This window comes from Xiphias gladius, chromosome 19, assembly GCF_016859285.1.
Source record: "Xiphias gladius isolate SHS-SW01 ecotype Sanya breed wild chromosome 19, ASM1685928v1, whole genome shotgun sequence".
NCBI classification, from domain to species: Eukaryota; Metazoa; Chordata; class Actinopteri; order Istiophoriformes; family Xiphiidae; genus Xiphias; species Xiphias gladius.
In genome coordinates, this window is record NC_053418.1 from 20,671,867 (window position 1) to 20,690,976 (window position 19,110).

The window sequence follows — 19,110 nt, forward strand, 5'->3', positions numbered from 1 at the left end:
CCTCTTTCCTTTACATGTGGTGGAGTGGGTGCGCCTTGGTTACAATGTTCCCATCCTCATCAAATTTGGCGTGTATGCGCCTCGTGTTCATCCAAACTATAAGGGTAAGAGTTATTCAGATGTGTTCAATTACACATTCCTTTCAAAAAACTGATTTTACTTGACTGGATGTCCATTGCCTTGAAGTAGACCTGTTAGACCTTGCTTCGACGGAATCCTTTTTTGCGACTGCTTTAGTGGTTTGACAGCACATAAACCCTCATGTGGGGTTTGATAAACATTTCTCAGTAGGACAAAGAAGAGCTGAACTTGAAGCTACCAGTTTGTTTCTGGAAGGATGCAAGAGACTGAGCACCAATTGACAGATTTCACTAATTATGGTTCAGTAGAGTTTGGTGAGGGGAGGGGAGGGGAGGTGTCCATGTGACAATTTTTCTCTTTCACGTTGCATTACATGCATCTGTCGTGTGTGGGCAAAAGGTAGACATAAGGAGGTTACACTGGTATTTATGAAGACTTGGCCAGGGGAAGTCTGGATGAAACAACACCCCAAATAGGTAATCCATCCAAACCACAATCCCTGTAATTACTGGTGGTGTTCAGTCTGTGTGTTTCCAGACTGCAGTTGTAGTGCAGGGAGAAGGGGAAGGGAGAGAATGCATGTGTTTTAATGGAGGCAGTTAAAGGGGGGTGGGGTAGCTGAGCAAGAAGAAGGGGGGTACCAGTAACGCTGTGCATGGGAGGATTAAGAGTGTAGGTGGGGGCTTGGTGGTCTGATGACAGTGTTTTATTAGTATGCTGAGGGGTGACCCAGTAAGGGGAGATTGTCGTGCTGGAAGGAGGTTGGATGAAGCATTGGGAATAATGGGAGTTTTCTTGCTAGAGCCCTATAATCCTGTCATTGTATTCCAGAGAACAAAAGACCAAGTGGGGTATCACAACCTCCCCTTGCTTTGCCAAAGCTAACAGGACTACTAGGACACCCAAATCCTATACTGTCCCCACTAGGTCACTAGAATGTACAGGGAACCTGGCTTAAAGGCCTCCACATTTGTCGTATTAGAACTTGTTTTAACAGGACATCCTACAGAAACATGATTGCAGTGTCATGATAACCCAGGAACCACATTTGAGGTCTACAAAGGCTGAACCACAAATAGGCTACCCCCACAGTTGGGCTACATGCGTTTGGCATGTTAACCCTCTTGTAGGTTGTTAACCATGTCATTGTTTAAGGGTAGTCATCTGATGCACAAGCAGCCATAATGAAGTAAACAACATTGCAGAGATGTAGCAGAGTAGAAGACTGTTTGGGATGTCCCGATATTTTGCCATATCCATCACTTGTGTGTACTTGTCTGGTGTGGGCTTTACCCCTGTCTGCCTCAGATCCTCATATCTCCCCTCCCACTGGAGGCAGATGGTAGCATGTGAAGCGTGTCAGTGCTGTGGGTCTAATGTATTCTACCCTCAAATTAAACTGTCGGGGGATTTCAGATTCAACCCACAAGACAGTCAAGTAGGCAACCATTTCCTGATATTTGTCTTGGCTTGTCTAAGATCAGGAACAAGAGCACAGGGATGATTTACATTTCAAGGTTTGAGATCAAGAAACAGTTAAAAGATCAAGAAAATGAATTATAATGGGTATTGCAGCAACCTGTACTGGTGTTCAGAGCTGGGAGGGATTTACAGCATAATAGCTGCCTCCAATAAAGCTAAGTAAGGTGTCAGACTTGTATATGTAAGACTAATTCTAAGTGCTTCCTTTCCTTCCTTTGGTGGACTCATTGCATTGCAAATGCCGCACATTTAAGTAGGTTAAAATAAACCATAAAAAACATTCCCAAAAGGGTGTCTGTCTTTGCCCTGCTGCTTATACTCACACACACTGATGCTATCTGCCATTTTTAGAATCTGGGATGACTGTTTCACTCCATTAAACCAACAATTTTTTTTGATATGATATCAGGTGTATTTGAGGCGTGCCATGACTAGAGAGTGGCGTCCTTCTGTTCAACCTGTTAGACACCAGGCTCTCTAGGTCTCAGAGAGCTTCTCTTGTCTACTTGGAGTGAATCAGGAAGGTATTAGTACTCCTCATCCCTCCTCCTCTCTGTTTCATCTCGCAGGGCTGACCATTAGTCAACTCACAACAAAGAGGAAACAGCCGGATAAACTCTGACTGACACACTATTATAGTCTGTTTGAGTTGTAGTTGTTGAGACAATATGTTCAAGTCTTGCAGTGTCAGGATGGTTTACTTTTGCAGGGCTAGATCAAACGTCTCTGTGTGCTGAAGTAAATCAGTAGAGACTGTGAGCAGGGGACTCCGACCTGAGGTTAGAACGACAATGGGCAAAACCCCAGATCTCAGCAGGCCTCCATCACGCTCTCAGTGTGACCTCTGAACACTGGAAAAGTTAAGGCCTGCACTTGTCGCACACTAGCACAAGTAATGTACACACACACTTACATCTACCAGTGCATCTACACAAACCCTGAACTCAATAACCTTTCCCTTTGTAAACCTAAAGTGGAATTAAGAACTATGATTTTGCAAAGGTGAGTCTATTCGATGACTCCAAAAGTAAAATTTTAGGACAGCTGAAAGGTGAAACTGATCACCCTTATCATTACCAAGCAGTTTTTCTGCTACAACTAGACCAGGATGATGTGCAGCAAACAATGACACAATGTAAGAAGAATAGATGGCTGCAATTTGGGAATTTCATGTTAGCCAGCTTACAGCAGCAGGTTATTAAAAAGGTCCTCTTTACCTCATTTTTTAGGTGTGTCGCTGGCCAGATTCATATGAAGAGCAGGAGATCAGAGTCAGTGCTTCATATTAAATCCTGTTCCACTTTGGAGATGTGGTCCAAGTGTCTTTTTGTGGCCTTTATGAAAAGTAGGAGGGTAATAGCTGAAGTACTCCACTGCTATAAGATTACTTAATGTGAGTGTAAAGTCGGATAAAGTTACGTTTTATTTTTAGGAACATTGCCCACAATATTTTGACAAAGTTTGATGTGCACTAATGATGTGGATTACTCTTGGAGTTATTAAGGATTTTCTTCACCGCAATGAACTCCATATTTTAAGAATCTTAAAATTAATACTTTGCTTCATGATCATGTATAAGGGATAATGCCCAAGGTAAGTGAAGTTGCCGCTCTAGTGAAATTTGGCATGTGAGCTGTGTGTGCTTGCAGGTGCAGGGGTTAACAGAGCCGGACAAAGTGAGAGGGACAGAGTTAACTGTAATCTATCTCACGACAAAGAGCTATTCATAAGAGGGTTAAACTGATTAGGGAGACAGGAGGATTGAAGAGAGAAATTTGGGGGAGTGGGAGGGGTGAGCTGTCAGAGGCAGGGGGCTGGTCCCAGATTTATGATTGTATTCAAATCAAAACACATCCCACAATGCACCTCTGCCTGGCTCTCTTATGTACATACTGATGGACAAAGAAAAGCAGTGCTGATGCTTCTCCAAACAGAATAATCTTTCTTCCGTTATAGTTACCCCTGCTATTGTATCACATGAAATTCACTATACTCCATGTATTATTATGTCAGTAAAAACCAGTGGGAACCCTCAATGCAAAAATCACATGTTGATTCCATTCCTTTGGAACAACAAAAGCCTTGTCCTCCAGCTTTAGTTACCATAAAACTAAGTGAACCTACAATATAACAGTACTACATGTTAAGAAAGTGTTTAAAATCACAAATGTAAACCAAAATGAACAAGAGTTACTATATGTGGGAAAAATGCATGCAGTGTAAACTGTCCTTAGTTGCAGAAAAGCCACATCAATCTTGTCTTTAAACTAAAGAAAAAAAAAGAATAGAAGATCAGAAACCGTGAGACATGGCCAGCCCCTGCCCAGCATCAAAGCTCTGAAAGATGAGTTATTCCTGAACTGCCACCCACTGGGTGAGAACCTGACTTTCGCTAGTAAGAAGAGGGTGCGTCTCAGAGGTTCACACAGCACCGGTGGATTAACGTTTCCATTTCATACCCTTGGCTGTGGTGCAGCTCGACCTGTTGAAAACAAGGGCTCATTTTAAGGTAGACTGGAGCTGTCATGTGATAGCTGCTGGAGAAAAAACAGTGAGGAGGAGGAGGGTGGACACAAGAAAGGAGCAGCAGCTATTGTTTCAGCCATTCTGTGTTCACCATAGACATGAAGTTTGTCTCTTGAGGAGGACTCGTGGACATTGTGCTAATGTAGCACCAAGGGGAGTGATGAATGTGTCTGCTGGAGAATTATGGAGCACAGAGGTCAGAAAGGTCAACCTCTCATTGGTTTTCAGTGGATTATCGATGCACACAATCAAGTAACCTCTCCATAACCTCTAGTTCAGTTCCTCTTGGATTTAGAAAAAGGGTGGGTTTTTACTGATATGGTTGATCATTTTTCAACTCCAGTCATTCCAGCATATTTGCATTATATCTGTGCATCAGGCCATCAGGGAGAAAAGCAACATTTTTTTGCTAATAATCTTTTGGCGCAGAGCACTGGCCTAGTGCCATTTGAGGTTCCATTTCAAGTCCAAAGATGCAACATTCAAATTTAAATAAAGCAACATTTGTCACACAGCGTTGGCCTTTTGTCTGTCCACGGGCTGAAAGGAAAATAAAGTCCTCTCTTTTTTGGCCTCTCATTTTTTTTCTCTCTCCCTTTGCTGCCTCATGTTTTGTGGAGGTGAAACAAGACTGTTTTTTAAACCCAAACATGTTTTTCCCCGACTTGTAATTTTTCAAATCTGTGACAGAAGAAATCCACCCTCCCCCCGCATGATCGACCCGCCTCTACCCACGTTTGGCAACGCCGTGTTTCTACAGCAACTGAATTCAAATCTAAACCTACAGCCCAGGCTTTTCTTGGTCTCATCACTATGGTAACCTGGGAGAATGAGGATTGGGGGGCTGCTGTCTCTTTGTAATGATGGACAAGAGGGAGGCTACGGGAAAGGGTTAAGTGTTTGACAGCGAAACCAGAACTCCCCTGTTAAGATCCAGGGGGCAGGGCACTCCCCAAATTTTGAAAATCAACATGTATACACACCCACGTGCTTCTGAACCCACGACCAGTGCACATGGTCAGTCAGTGGGATTTTCACAGGCTGCGTTTTGTTCATGTTACAAAATATGACAAGAGGTGCTATTAGCCACAGTGATCTTTAAATATCCCATAATATTTAGCCACATGAGGATTAGGTTTATGTTAAAGAGGGTTTGTGTGATTTTGCACGTGAAAGTGTTTTTCCTCTTAGTCTGCAGTGGGCAGTTAATGCCATGTCTGATTGGAAAAGGTTGCATAGGAAATGGGCAGCTCAGGGAGGATCCCTCACAGAGAGATAAGAGGAAAATGCCTACAGTTATCCCCATACCTGTTATCATCTCCCTGCACATTTCCTCTATCCAAGCCCTACCCACTTGTTTGAAAGATGCTGACCTGAAATCAGAGGCATTCATTTTATGGAGACTCTAAGTGAGCACCGCCCATGTAATGCTGGTCTGTCTTTTAGGAGGTCAGTCAATCATTAAACCTAACTGTTAACCACAGCAACAGCCCCAGTCAGGAATGCAGGGTTAATTGTTAGCTATTGATGTCTGTCTTTACTCTCAGTGTGTGTTCCACCATGTCTTAAGGCCATGAATAGCGTTAAATGAATTTCATAGCTTTCAGGCTTTTCTCCAGTCACTGCTGTCTGGAGGTAAACCAGTGTGAATAGTAAGGATATTATGTTTCTTCTGATACTGTTTCTTCAAGGTTGCAGGACATTCAAGAATTCTCTTACATACAATATCTATGTTTAGAGGACATTTGTTCTCAACCTAAAAAATGAATGATGAAGATCATTTTTTAAATTTGCAGTGCCAAATTTTTTACTTTGCACAGAGGACTGAATGTGACAGCCATTACCTATATCATCTAAGCAACGTGTTGGTAGCAAGCAAGAATGACGGGATGCCGGAAACTTCTCAACATTCCTCTGTTAACTTTCGGACTGCTTTTGTCAGGGCCTGGTATGAGCAACGTGTGTGTTTTCTCAGTGTGTAAACCACTGAGAGTGAAGGGGGGGGAAAAAAGAGTTCATTGAGAGACAGAATAAAAGGAGGGTGGGTGGATGTGGAAGGGTAACTTCAGTACCCTGAAAACCAGTCTGCTGTCACCAGGCAACCTACAGATCAAGTTTCAAAGCCTGACAAGCAGTTGTTAGAAGTGTGTGTTTGTGTGTGTGTGTGTGTGTGTGTGTGGGGGGGGGGGGGGGGGCACATGCACCTACTGTTTGTTCATAGATCCAACAGTGTGTTTAAGGGTGCTCACACACCAGTTCAGAGCGTGAATCTGCATGCCCCAAATTGTTTATCTCTGTCCAGTGCCCCTCATTGATAAACAATACAGGTGACTCATTTTATCATGCAGCCTTTGTAGAAATCCTTTTTAAGCTGAGGAATTACAAAAATGAAAAGAAGATAACAGACTCAAACACTTTTTTCTATTTTGGTGATTTAATGAAAATGCATTCAGGAGTTCTTGGCATGCTCATTCTAGCTCTCCACTCCACCCAAAACCTAAATGACAGGACATCATCTTCATCTGTAATCTTGCATATCATTACAATCATCAGTTGAGTGATTCATGTTTGTACTACTTTACGGCCACTGACTTCTCATCCTCTGAGCTACATATTTGTCTGACACCTCTCTTATTTTCATAAATCTTAATGTGATTGGTTATTTGCTACAAACAAATATGACTTTTAGTATAGCCTTTGTGACACTGGATGCCTGAGTCCTCTGCATGGTAAGCCCTCTTCCTGCTTGTGCTGACTCTGCCTGTCTGGCTGTGAGTCTGTGTGCTGACCCTCTCTCTCTCTCTCTCTCTTTCTGTGTCTCTCACCCTTTCCTCTTTGCCGCCCCCCCCCAGGCCGTGTGTCACTGACCCGGGGTGCCTCTCTGCTGGTGGAACGGCTGACCCTGGCGGACGAGGGCTGGTTCGAATGCCGCATCCTGCTCCTGGACAGCAAAACGGACAACTTTCGTAATGGCACATGGACCTTCCTCTCCATCACAGGTGCAGCACTGCAGGGTTTTGGGGACTTGGATGCTGCTCCTTTCTTTGCTCGTCACTGGCACTGTCCTTGTTTAGAAAAGCCACAGCACGATGGCTGGCTGGGACTCTGAAGTTCCTGGCAAGCTGAATACCCTGAGTTTCATTGCAGCGTATGATTAGGTTCTGTGTGATGTACGGTGAACACAGTGGTCAAATCTTGTGTTTGTCTGTGCCTAGCCTGCTGTGAGCGGATGTAATTGTAAGAGTTGGTTTTAAGAATAACAGGAACAGGACAATGTATGTGCTACTTGTGTGGGATTAAGGTAAAAGGCTTAAATCTTTTAACCCAACTACTTTTCACTCTGTCACACACGCACTGCTTATGCCGGAGTAGAGTTGGAAGTTGTATTGAGAGTGAAAATTAGTATTTAAGTAGTATTTGATATGGTTGTACTACAGTGACTGAAAGGGCTGCATGTGCTGCATCAGGCTACAGATGAGCACTGGATGCCTTTCTTGCACATAATAGTATTAGATCAGTGTAATACATGCAAACCCAAACTTGACACTGAACTTGTAGATTGACAGTGATGAAATATTTCGTCTGCCAGTTTGTATAGTTTCAGGGGGATTCACTGAGGTTCGGTGGTATCTCAGTTATTGTGTAACATTTACATTTGTGATACTTGAAGCACAAAAACACCAAGTTTGGAAACATTAATAGTGTCTCTCTCCAAATATACTGATACAGTTACTTATCTTGTTGTGAATAGTTTCAATGAGAACGCTATATCCAGCTATACTAACTGCCAATCTCCACACAGAGGGTACAAAAACTGCTCACAATGTCTGGGGATTATTTAGATAACATTTATTGAGAAATTGTTCAATTTGAAGATGTTATGGTTGGCTGTTAACTTCTGCATTTAGACTTCAACGTCAAGTTACTGCTTGGATTTTCCTCTATGTCCCATGTGAATATGTAATTAAAAATAATTATTCCATCTTCCGTCTGTGTTCTAGCTCCACCTGTGTTTATCAAGAAACCACCAACTTTTGTGGAGGTTCTGCTGGGAGACTCACTGACTCTCAGCTGTGGAGCCCATGGCAACCCTCGACCAACTGTTGTCTGGCATAAAGACGAGAGTCCAATTGAGAAACATGAAAAAATTAAAGTGAGGAGCATTAAGAGATGGCATTTGCAGTATTTTAATTGAATACTTTATAATTAGCAGTTTCTTTAGGAGCAATAACTTCGATGTTCCGTTGAAGGAAACTGCTTTGTTGTCCTCTCCATGACTGCTTCATGATGTTTCTCCAACTTTTCTCTCTTTCTTTGATCCTCTTGCTCTTTACCTTCGCCCCATTTTAGGTGCTCAATGGTACATTGTCTTTGGCCTCCGTCACAAGAAATATTTCAGGAGTATACAAATGTCACGTGTCCAACTCAGAGGGGAACCTGACCCACTCTATGCAGCTGCAGGTCAAAGGTCAGTGTCCAACTGTCAATCATCAGGGAGAGACAGAATCTCTGCTTATCTAGTGTAAGCATGTGCTGTGATGACCAGCTAACAAGACAGAGCTTTTGTATTTTTTGAAAATAACATCAACCACACGTCTTCTCAGATAGATTAAATTTTCTTCTCATCCCCGTCTTGCTCAAAAGCTTTATGATCTAGCTGTGCTACCGAAAACCCAGTGAACAGTTTGAGAATCATGGTTACATAGTCTATACTGCCACCTAGAGTCTATTCCCTGCTCTTGCAATGATTTAAGACGTAAGAATTGGCACCATTCAACGCTGACCTTTCTACTAATCATGACTGACTGCATCACTATACACAGACATAATATTTACATCAGCGTGTCTCATCTTTTTCTCCAATTTGCCAAAAAGGTCCTCCAATCATCATCATCTCACCAGAGGACACCACTCTCAACATGTCCCAGGATGCAGTTCTGCAGTGCCAGGCTGACGCCTACCCTTCCAATCTCACCTATGAGTGGTTGAAACAAGGACAGAATGTTTACCATATTGAGTGAGTCCAGGTCTTTGAAATATCTATGAAGAGAAGATATTTCATGCATATTTTTTCTGCTAATGTAAAACATAGTGAGACATACCAATAATCAATCACAGTATGCTCATTTACTTCAATGGAATATGAAGAACAATTTATAAAGGAATCTCTTCTGACTTGCACATGTATTCTTTTTTTGTGATCAACTTTACTTTATTTTATTTTGCTCTAGATACATACATCATACACAAAAGAACACATCCAGTACATTAGATAGAGTAGCACAAACCCCAGCCCAAAAGAGGCTCAGATCCTTGCATTCCCAGTACATATGCATGTAAGAACCTGTAAGCCCATCTGGGTATAAGTTGCAGTTTGGAGATGTCAACCATTTAGGGAGATTAGCCATTCCTCTGAGTGAGGTAAGTCCTATGGATATAGTTGCTTTGATTTGCACAGGTATTCTTGTGCCAGACAGAATGGCTCAATTAGGTTTTTTTTCCAAAGCATGGTGCTAATGCAATCAATTCTAATTAGATTATTTATAAGACTATTATACCATGTGATCATGAGCATGCTATAAACCTGAGACAAAGGAGTTTGCAATTTAGATTAAGGTGATATCATCCAAGGTTATGCTCTGAAAAATAACCTTTAGAAACAAAGTCCTTTTCTCACTACAGCAAAGAGTTTTTGTGTCAATGTCAATTTGATGACTTCTTAAAATGCACCATGTTTTGTATCTATTGGCTCTAGGTCCCTTAAATCCAGAGTGAAGATTTTGGTGGATGGAACACTTCTTATCCCTAATCTCATCCCAGAAGATGCTGGCAACTACACCTGTATCCCAACTAATGGGATATTGACCCCACCCTCTGCATCTGCACATCTGAAAGTGAAACGTAAGGATTTAGTCTGTTACACATCCATTTCCATCAACCCTGCAGGTCAAGGTTGCAGAGGTGGGAGCATTTCCCAGCATGCCCAGGGCGAGGACGTCTTTAGTTATATCTTCTTCTTTCATCTTAGACCCCGCACGTGTAGGCCGAATGCCCCGGGAAACATACTTGCCTGCGGGCATGGAGGGGGTCATAGTTTGTCCTGTCCAGGCTGATCCACCTGTGCTGTATGTCAACTGGACCAAAGACGGGAACGATTTAAATCTTGACAAGGTAGTGGTGGGCCATGGAAATCATGGAGTGGAAATTCTCCCAAAACTGCACGGGTACCTTGGAATCACTGTGTGTATTTTTTCCTCCTTTTATCTGTCCAGTTCCCAGGTTGGATGGTGAACTCCGAGGGCTCAGTTTTTATAACAACAGCCAATGACAATGCTGTTGGCATGTATACCTGTACTGCCTATAACAGTTATGGCACCATGGGCCAGTCTGAACCTACACAAGTCATTCTGCAGGTAAGGCTGGGCTTCTGTCTCTGTCTTCAGTTCAGAGAAAACTTCGTGCACAGTTGTACATGAATAGACGTAACCAGGCTCCTTACCTCCTTCAGGACCCACCATCAATCCAAGTGCCTCCTCGGCTTGAGTATCTCCAGGAGGTGGGCAGAGAGTTGATCATCCCTTGTGAAGCCAGTGGAGACCCCACTCCAAACATAACATGGAGCAAGGTACAGGAGGAGATTTTCAACTCTAGAGAGATGTGTTGCCTTATTTATCCCCTATTTAACTTGTTGTGGCTGTCTTGCCTGATAGATTGGCCCAACGCCTCGCTCTCCGTACACAGTGTTGGCTAATGGCTCCCTCCTGCTGCAGCCACTCAGTAAAGATCACCAGGGGGGCTGGGAGTGCCTGGCCACTAATCGTGTAGCAACTGTCAGTGCAGGCACTGTGGTCATGGTGCTGGGTGAGTGGGCTGACCTTATTTCTGCGTAAACTGATATGTTGATATATGACACTTAACCTGAATGTATTCATGTGTGTTGTCAACAGTTAAAACTTACAGAGGTGTTTTTCTGTTCCGTAGGCACCAGTCCTCATGTTGTATCCTCAGTATCTGTCACCACCGAGATGAACCAGGCCAATGTGTCCTGGGTGCCTGGCTTTGATGGTGGATACACCCAGAAGTTCACAGTGTGGTCAGTAACATATAATACACAGTATGACACAGTTCTCAGCTGCCACCAACCATCCCAACTGTTTTAATTCAGTCTCAATTTTGGCTGTTTGAAATTTTTCCAGGGTCAAGCAGGCATCCAGGGGGAAACATGAATGGGCGTCTTTGCCTGTTCCCACATCCAAAAACTACCTACTGGTGACCGGGCTACTTGCTGGCACCAGCTATCAGTTCAGTGTCCTTCCTCAGAATAAACTTGGCTCTGGACCTTTCAGTGAAATTGTTTCTGTGCAAACTCAAGGTTTGTGCAAGTAAACTTTATGTTTCAGTTTCCCTCACTCTCTGTAATGCTGTTTTGCTTTAAGTATCTATCAGTATGAACTAATATCGAGTCATATCATCAGCTGTGCCAACAGAAGCACCTACAGCTTTCACCACTCTCCCAATCCTGGATCCTCCAATACTCCTGTCAGCCAACCGGACTGGACAAGGAGTTTTCCTCCAGTGGTCGCCTCCAGAGGCTCCATCCTCTCCACTGACTGGCTATGTGCTACAGGCCCGCAGGGATCAGGGCGAGTGGGTCATCCTCAGCAGCAACATCAGTGCCAATCAGAGTCAACTACTCGTACGAGGACTGCTAAGGGTAATGATCAGTTTATTTCTTACTCAGCATCTGTACTTTCAAAAGATCAATTGGTGTGGCCTCTGTGTTTCTTGCTTTCACAACCTCGATGCATGTAGTTTAAATAGCTATTGTGCCAACAAAAAAAATTGTGTTATATCAAATGGATGTTATGATTTATGTTATGATGATGAAAATGTTTGACAAAGTAACTTTCATCAGAAGCATTTTAGTTTATCTTTTCATTCTGAGGAGTTAATCAAACCCGGATCTTTCTTTCTCTCAGGACTCCAGTTATGATTTGAGGCTAATGTCTCGCAGCAACAAAGTACTCAGTGAACCCAGTGAGTCTGTCAATGTATCAACCATAGGTAAGTGGATTTTTATAAATAACCACGAGCATTACATTGCATATTAAGTCAACATGAGTTTTGGCATACGTATATTATTGCATATATAAAAAATTAGCGTTGGTTTTTAGCAATGGAATTTGCAACCACCATTATTGACTCTTGTCTGATGACAGGGATGGAAATTTATCCACTACGCCCAAGTTTCTTGGAGGTCATCCCTGAGCCCCTGTTGGCTGGTGTGCTAGGAGGAGTGTGCTTCCTGTTCGTGGCCATCATCCTTTCATTAGTGACAGCTTGCTATATGAGTCACAGGAGACAGCGTCGGCGCAGAAAGAGAAGACAAGGTAAAACATCAGAACTCAAGGCACAAAAATTGTAATTGTTTAAACTGTGTTGGTGTGCAGAAAGCGCAATTGCTTATTTCCGAGTTTATACTAAATACACTTTGTCATGATTAGACAATTTCAGCTGTGCTATTGTTTTGTTATTTTAATCGTTTCTTCAACTGTTATTAGATCTGCCATCTGCCTTCCAGAAAAACTCATCTCCAGAGTAAGTCTTCTTACCATTATACCTCTATATTTTCAACATTTCTGTTCCTTCATCTATAACGTGATTTTAACAGTTCATGTACAATATCTATTACTCACTGTATTTGTTCCTGTATTTAAAAAAATATTCAGGCTTTAATGTTTTTTACTTAAAGTATCATTATTATAGCCATTGGTAGACTGTGGTTTAACATTTAAAAGCAACATTTCTTCATGCTACCAGGTGTGTGACTCCATAACTTAAGTCGATCATATATTTTTATTATCTAACCTGTTGATGACATTTTGACTACACTAAGAATGAAATGAAACTATTTTAAAAACATTAAAATAGTTTAGGCTTCATTACAATCTCTGCAATCCTTGATGTAGTATGATTGTGCAGTGAGTTATAATTTGCACCTTTAATCATTTTTTGTTAGAATCTACAGTACTGTAAAGTTGTTTTAAGCCTTTTTTTTCTTGGCTACATCTTTCTCAGAGCTCACTCGCCTCCTCGCAGCCCCGACAGTGTCCTAAAGATAAAGCTGTGTCCACCACTTCCATTCTTCCCAAACTCCTCCTCCTCACAGTCTGATCGGTCCTCCTTTGATAAAGGCAGCCGTGGAGAATACCACGACCAGCGGAAACAACTCTTGTCCAACTCATCTCCACCACCGCATTACACACTCTTTGAGAGTCATCTGGGGTCTCAGGCCCCCTCACCAACTGCTCTGGAGTCCATTTCCAGAGGGCCAGATGGGCGCTTCATTGTCCAACCATTGCCAGAGGGTTCCAGTCCCTCAAATAAGAAGAACATAAAGAAGGACGTCCTGCAAAGTAATGGTGGGGCAGGTGGCTCAGGGAGCAACCGGATGTCATTCAGGGACTCTCCAAAGTCAAGCAATTTGAGCTCAGAGAAGGACGAGAGGAAGGATTCCCCTCTCACTGTGGACGTCCCAGAGCTGAGCAGGCCTCCTTCCTCTCCGGGTAGAGTACGGGCCATGGCTAGAAACTTCTCCCGTCATGGCTGCTTTTACTCTGATGATGAACAAGGCTCAGAGGCCCTACTCGAAAGAGCCAGCTTCTATTCAGACAACAGTGAGAAAAAACCTGGTGATTCTTTCAGGAGACATCGCATGCTGGGCCACAGTGAAGATCTGTTCCCCAGTTTGGGCAGGAGAACAAAGCTTCTGGATAGAGATAGAGACAGGCCTAACCATTCAGGCTACCAACCTATGGAAAGTCAGCTGACTAATAACAGCACCCTGGTCTTACAACTAGACAGTGAGCTGGAGAGAGATAGCATTAACAAGTGTGTCCAACTGGCAAAGGAGAGGGAAGAAATGGAGAGGGAGCTAGAGAGCTATACAGCCAATCAGAGAAGCCGTGGTCATGGAAGAGAGGAGCGAGAGTCTAATACAACACAGAACCCTCAAAGGGATGCGCCTAAGTCAGAGGAAGAGCCAGTATGGAAGCCACAAGATGTTACTATCAGACAGAAACACAGGCCCTCAGGTCAGACAAGTCGGGTATCTGACTATCGGAGGGCGTGTTACTTTGGGAACACCAGCAGTCCCATGGACCGGCTCCGTACGTCTCGCATACAGTGGGACATTAGCCCTGTTACCTCTGTCACCAGCCTCATTCCTGTACAGAGCACCTGGGAGACCACATCACCCAGGTCAAAGCATCCTCGCACATGTAGGGAAACGTCAGAAGACTCTCTTGCTCCTGATTCATCACGCTCACCAATCACGCAGAACACCTCCCTCCCCATGCTCTCCCCTAATGTCACCTCAAAAAGCCCACTTGGTCTGTGTGTAGAAACAGCAGACAGAGCCAGGCCATTGAGTCCTCAGGGTGGGCCAGATATATGCAGGAAGTCCGTGACTGAGCAGGGCTTACGGGAAAGGACTCAAGACGGAGGTGTTGCCTCAAGGTCCAGGCATTCGTATGCTTATGCAGGAACTCAGCCCTGGGATTCAGCTGCCAGAAGTCCTTCAGTCGACAGTGAGAAGCCTGAAAGTTCAGCTTCTGCACCGTATACTCACCCTCAGAGAATGGCAGACGTCATAGCCACAAGGGATCCCAGTCCCTCAAGTTATTCTACCTTACCCTATGAACATCATGATATAGGGGCAAAGGCCAAAGACAGTGAGACTCACGGCCAGGATGATCGCCGGAGTACGGGGTTTTACTCAGAGCTAGAAAGAGAGGGTGTCCGAGCACGCTCCAGGAGGAGTGACAAATGTCTTTTCTCTGATAGTCCCAGCCCAATTTCAATACTGACTCTTGTAGAGGAGGTCGAGAGTGATCAATCCCAATTTTCTGTGCCCAGAATGTCAGAGTCTTTCAAGGCCAAGCCGGCAGCCCCATCTCCAAAAATGTCCCCAATGCAGACAAGTGCAATTCTTGAGTACTTGAGTCTTCCAGGTTTCATTGAAATGAGTGTGGATGAGCCCGTGGAAGAAGCTGAAGTCACAGACACTGCTGGACCAAGTTCAGTACTAAAGCCAGAAAAATCTCTGGTGGCTAAGCCTGATGTAGTTCCTAAAAACTGGCAGGTTCATGTGCAAGAAAACCAGGCCACGGACTTGAACCAAAAGGTGGTTTGCTTTGAACAAACTCATTCTGTGGGTGCTGCAGAGCCCTTTGATGCTTGTAAAAAACAAGGCTATAAACGCTCCCTCAATGTGGAAGCTAGAGATTCTTCACTTAGAGTAAGATTTCCAGATGAGACAAGACCATCATTACCTGGTCCAGAGAAAAGTAGCAAGCAGCTCTATGATGAGAAAACACAAATTCATCTCTCGAATAAAAGCACAGGCAGACCTGAATCCAGACTTGGATCCAGGTCAGCTCACAACTTGTTCAGTGCAGCTAAAGGCATGGCAGATATAGTGTCAAAACACTCCCAGAGTTTTGTAGACAGTAGTGAGTCTCTATCGGAGCAATCCCAAAGACAAGCTTCTCAGGGCAGCAGGACTAATAACATTGCGTCACGGATATGTCAAGCCCCTGTGCCATTTCTAAAGAAATCCTTAAGTATAGGCCCTTGTAGGACGCTCTCAGGCATGGGACAGCCTCGTCCTTTCCTAAAGAAATCCATCAGTTTAGGCTCACAGAGGTGGGAGCACTTTGAGAACCCAAGGAAATATATTTCTGAGAAGTGTTACTGGGACGAGTTCCCAAACCCGGATGTCAGCGTGAAGTCGTACAGTTTGGGCCGTACTCCATCTTCCCTTCCCAGGCCAGGCCCCTCCTGGAGGGAGTATGTCCCATTCAGACGCCCCAGCATGGGGAGCTTAGAGAGGTCTCATCACGCACAAAGATCTTTTGCCAGTCCTTCCTACCTCACTCCTTCTATGTACCCACCGAGACAAACCTCTGTCTCCCCAATGCTGGAACCCTCTGATCCACGACGACAAGCCAGTGTTTTCCCTGAGCCCTCCAGATGGTCTCCCTCTTATCAAGAAACTCTGAGGTCTGCCCAGCATAAATATGTCCCCATGCCCTCCTCCATTCCTGTGCCCCAGTACCAACCCTGGCCAGGTTCCAGAGGGGAAAGCATGAGACCCATGGACCCCAGGAGGGGCCCTCCGAGGTCCTACCTGCCCAGGGGCATCAGCTGGCCATCCCCTTATTACGCCCCTTTCTCACCCAGGGAGGGAGAGAGTTATAGACAGCCAGACAGGATGATGGGGAGGGGAGGGGAGACTGAGATCCGGGAGGTAAGAGAGATCAGGGAGGGAGGGAGGGCAAGTTATGCCAGTCAGAGCAGTGGTAGGGGTAGCGCTGGTCTCTTCCGACATTCCCTCTCCATCACTCCCACACTACTCAGCTCCCCCGAAACCACAGAGGAGAACGAGCGGCACAGAGCTGAGATGGAGCTGCCTGAGAGGAGAGCGAAAAGGTGAAACGCCACCACACCTCGACAATAACCACCAACATTTTGGAGTGTCCTCTTGGCAGAGGGATTCATTCATGTTGCCAAACTAACATTAATTTAGTTGTTTCTGTTTTCTCCTTTGTGATAACTGTTATATGACCGTTTTGTTTATCTCATTAGAAGGAACACATCAGTAGATGAGAGTTATGAGTGGGACTCTGCTGATGCCTGCGTGGACTCAGAGGTCCTGGACGCCACAAGGTTAGATCAGTCACAAATGGGCTCTCGGAGAGGAAGGGGGGAGCTCAGATATGATCAACCTGGTGGCCTCCAGGACCAACAACAGAAAGGTGATACTTTTATGTTTTTTACAATCTCGTGTGTGATGTTTTTGATGTTGCATGCGTCATTATGAGTTTAATGCTTGATGTGATGGTGCTGCATGTGTTCATCCTGTGCCCTTGTGCTGTGATTATTGTGAGCTTTTCCCATGACGTGCCCATCCATGCATTTCCTCTCCCTGATGCCCTCCCCAGGCCCATCTCCCTCAGTCAGCTTGCCAGTTTCCAACCCACCTGGCTGCCAGTTCAGCCGCTCCCTAAGTGAGGCGCGCTTCAACGCTCTCCGCCAGGAGTACCAAGAGTACAGGCGGGCTCAGGAATCCATCTGTTCCCGTGAGCCCTGTCTCACCCCTGGCCACGATTCAGACTCTGACTCCAACTCCGCACTGCTCTAGCAGCTTAACTCGGTCCGTTATTCAGCCTGCCCTCTCACCTTTTTCCCTTTTTTTCCACCTGTCACTGTTGCCTGCCTGCTTCCTTTTTTTGCCTGCTACTGTATCATCCATGTGCAGTGAATTTGTGCATGCCAACACCTATGCTGCTCAATTTACATTTGACATGGTTTAACCTTGTCCTTTTAAGGACTGTTTTCTAATGCTGCACTGCTCTTTGTCTTTGTCTTTCACAGGTTTATCTACCCCAGATACCAAATAGCAGTTTTAATGAACAGACGACAGCACTGTGGTCCCGGACACTGTCACATCTTGCTTGAGAATTTTCAAGTAAAATAACTCATTGTTTAAAGATTTTATTCTCTGTTACGGCAGACTAAAGTAAAGCAATTTCAAGAGACAGTACTATATGCTGTATGGTGTCATATGTGACACACTGCAACTCCTCAGTCGTTATCAAATGTCATATTCGTTCCACGCTGCTTTGCATAATAAAGGTGAGAAGGGATTATTTATTTTACAAAGAAGCTCATGCAACTGTATTTGGGGATTTTGTTATTAAACCATGACAATCAGGCACACAGGGCCGCTTTTTTAATAGAAATGCTAACCCTTGACAGGTTTACTGTTGAGAGTTGCAAAAGACCTGCTTTATAAAAGCAGCTGCATGCTGCATGCTACATAATGAAGGCTGTAGTTCAAGTCTATGTCTATGGCATCAAGACTTCCCTTTAATAACAAAGGGATCCTAATGACAATTAAGTAGGTCTTTGTCCAAGATAACATCTGTTTGTGGAAATGTCGCCTGTGTTCCCAATCAAACAGTGCTCACAGCGTTTTCACCACCATCTCCCTCTGAATATGACAATAAGTATGTAACTAATAGTACTTAAAGATTACGTGATTGGGCAACTCTGATAATTGTACTTTGATACAAAACCTCTTATCAGTTCAGCTCTTATCAGTTACCTCCAAACAATCATTTCTGTATTTAAAAGTAGAATTTGTTTATTTGCCACCGTGATTTACCTGCTGGTTCCCTGAAATAGTTTCATGTTTCATACATATTTTATCTGCTACAGTAACATTCCCCTGTTGGGACTTTTATTAATCAAATCACTTAACGCAGCCTCCCAGTATTTGTTCAAAATGTACAAATGTTTATATGTACCTTAATGTGAATGGACCCTGCTGTATATTCCTCTTCATCATTTCATCAGATGAAAAAATGCTACTTTACTCCACCTGAATCTGTCAAGCTTTTCCTCTGTGATTAAATAAGAGATACTCTAAAACTTGATAAGAAACACGGGAAATGAATTTTGCCTTATATTTGTTAATGTCATAAGTACACGAGTTGATTGGCCCTTGAAGGGTTGAGCTGACGAGCTCATCAGACAAAGCTGATTGGAGGATTTAAAATGATTAAAAACATTTTTAAAATAAGTTTTGCTCACATGATAAGTATTTCTGTATATTTATTGGGGTGAGTTATGATATGCAACAATGTTTACAATTCACATTACTGATGTGAAGGCAACACTGTGAATATTTTCGACTTCTAATTCTGTATTTGAATTACAAGTTTTATGAATTTTGCGCCCATTAGACTTTCTTTTTTTTTTTTAATTTTTTTTTTTACTGAAAAGTGAAAAATGCTGTTTTTGTATGTCACTGAGACTTAAAGAATATCTTTGTAGCTATACTTTGGAAAGATTCAACATTTGTTTTAGGTTTAATTATAACCCGGATGAAAATCTTCGTATGGATTGAGAATGCATTTCTGCTGATGGTTTTGAAAGTTTTGTACAAACTGGAAA

The 19,110-nt window shown here is 43.6% G+C and overlaps 1 protein-coding gene across 1 annotated transcript; it reads left to right on the forward strand.

Annotated features, from left to right (window-relative positions):
• Positions 1-13: 13 nt before the first annotated feature.
• On the forward strand, positions 14-18,911 carry igsf9b (immunoglobulin superfamily, member 9b; the record flags this gene model as incomplete). The annotated part of the gene is made up of 20 exons (XM_040154716.1): positions 14-104; positions 6,942-7,088; positions 8,091-8,242; positions 8,440-8,557; positions 8,965-9,106; positions 9,845-9,990; positions 10,118-10,260; positions 10,362-10,502; positions 10,598-10,714; positions 10,800-10,950; positions 11,071-11,182; positions 11,286-11,461; positions 11,565-11,803; positions 12,069-12,153; positions 12,309-12,479; positions 12,651-12,687; positions 13,168-16,581; positions 16,738-16,907; positions 17,094-17,305; positions 17,527-18,911. Coding segments are annotated over 19 exons (5,952 nt in total), but the record flags the coding sequence as incomplete, so codon positions are not given.
• Positions 18,912-19,110: the final 199 nt, after the last annotated feature.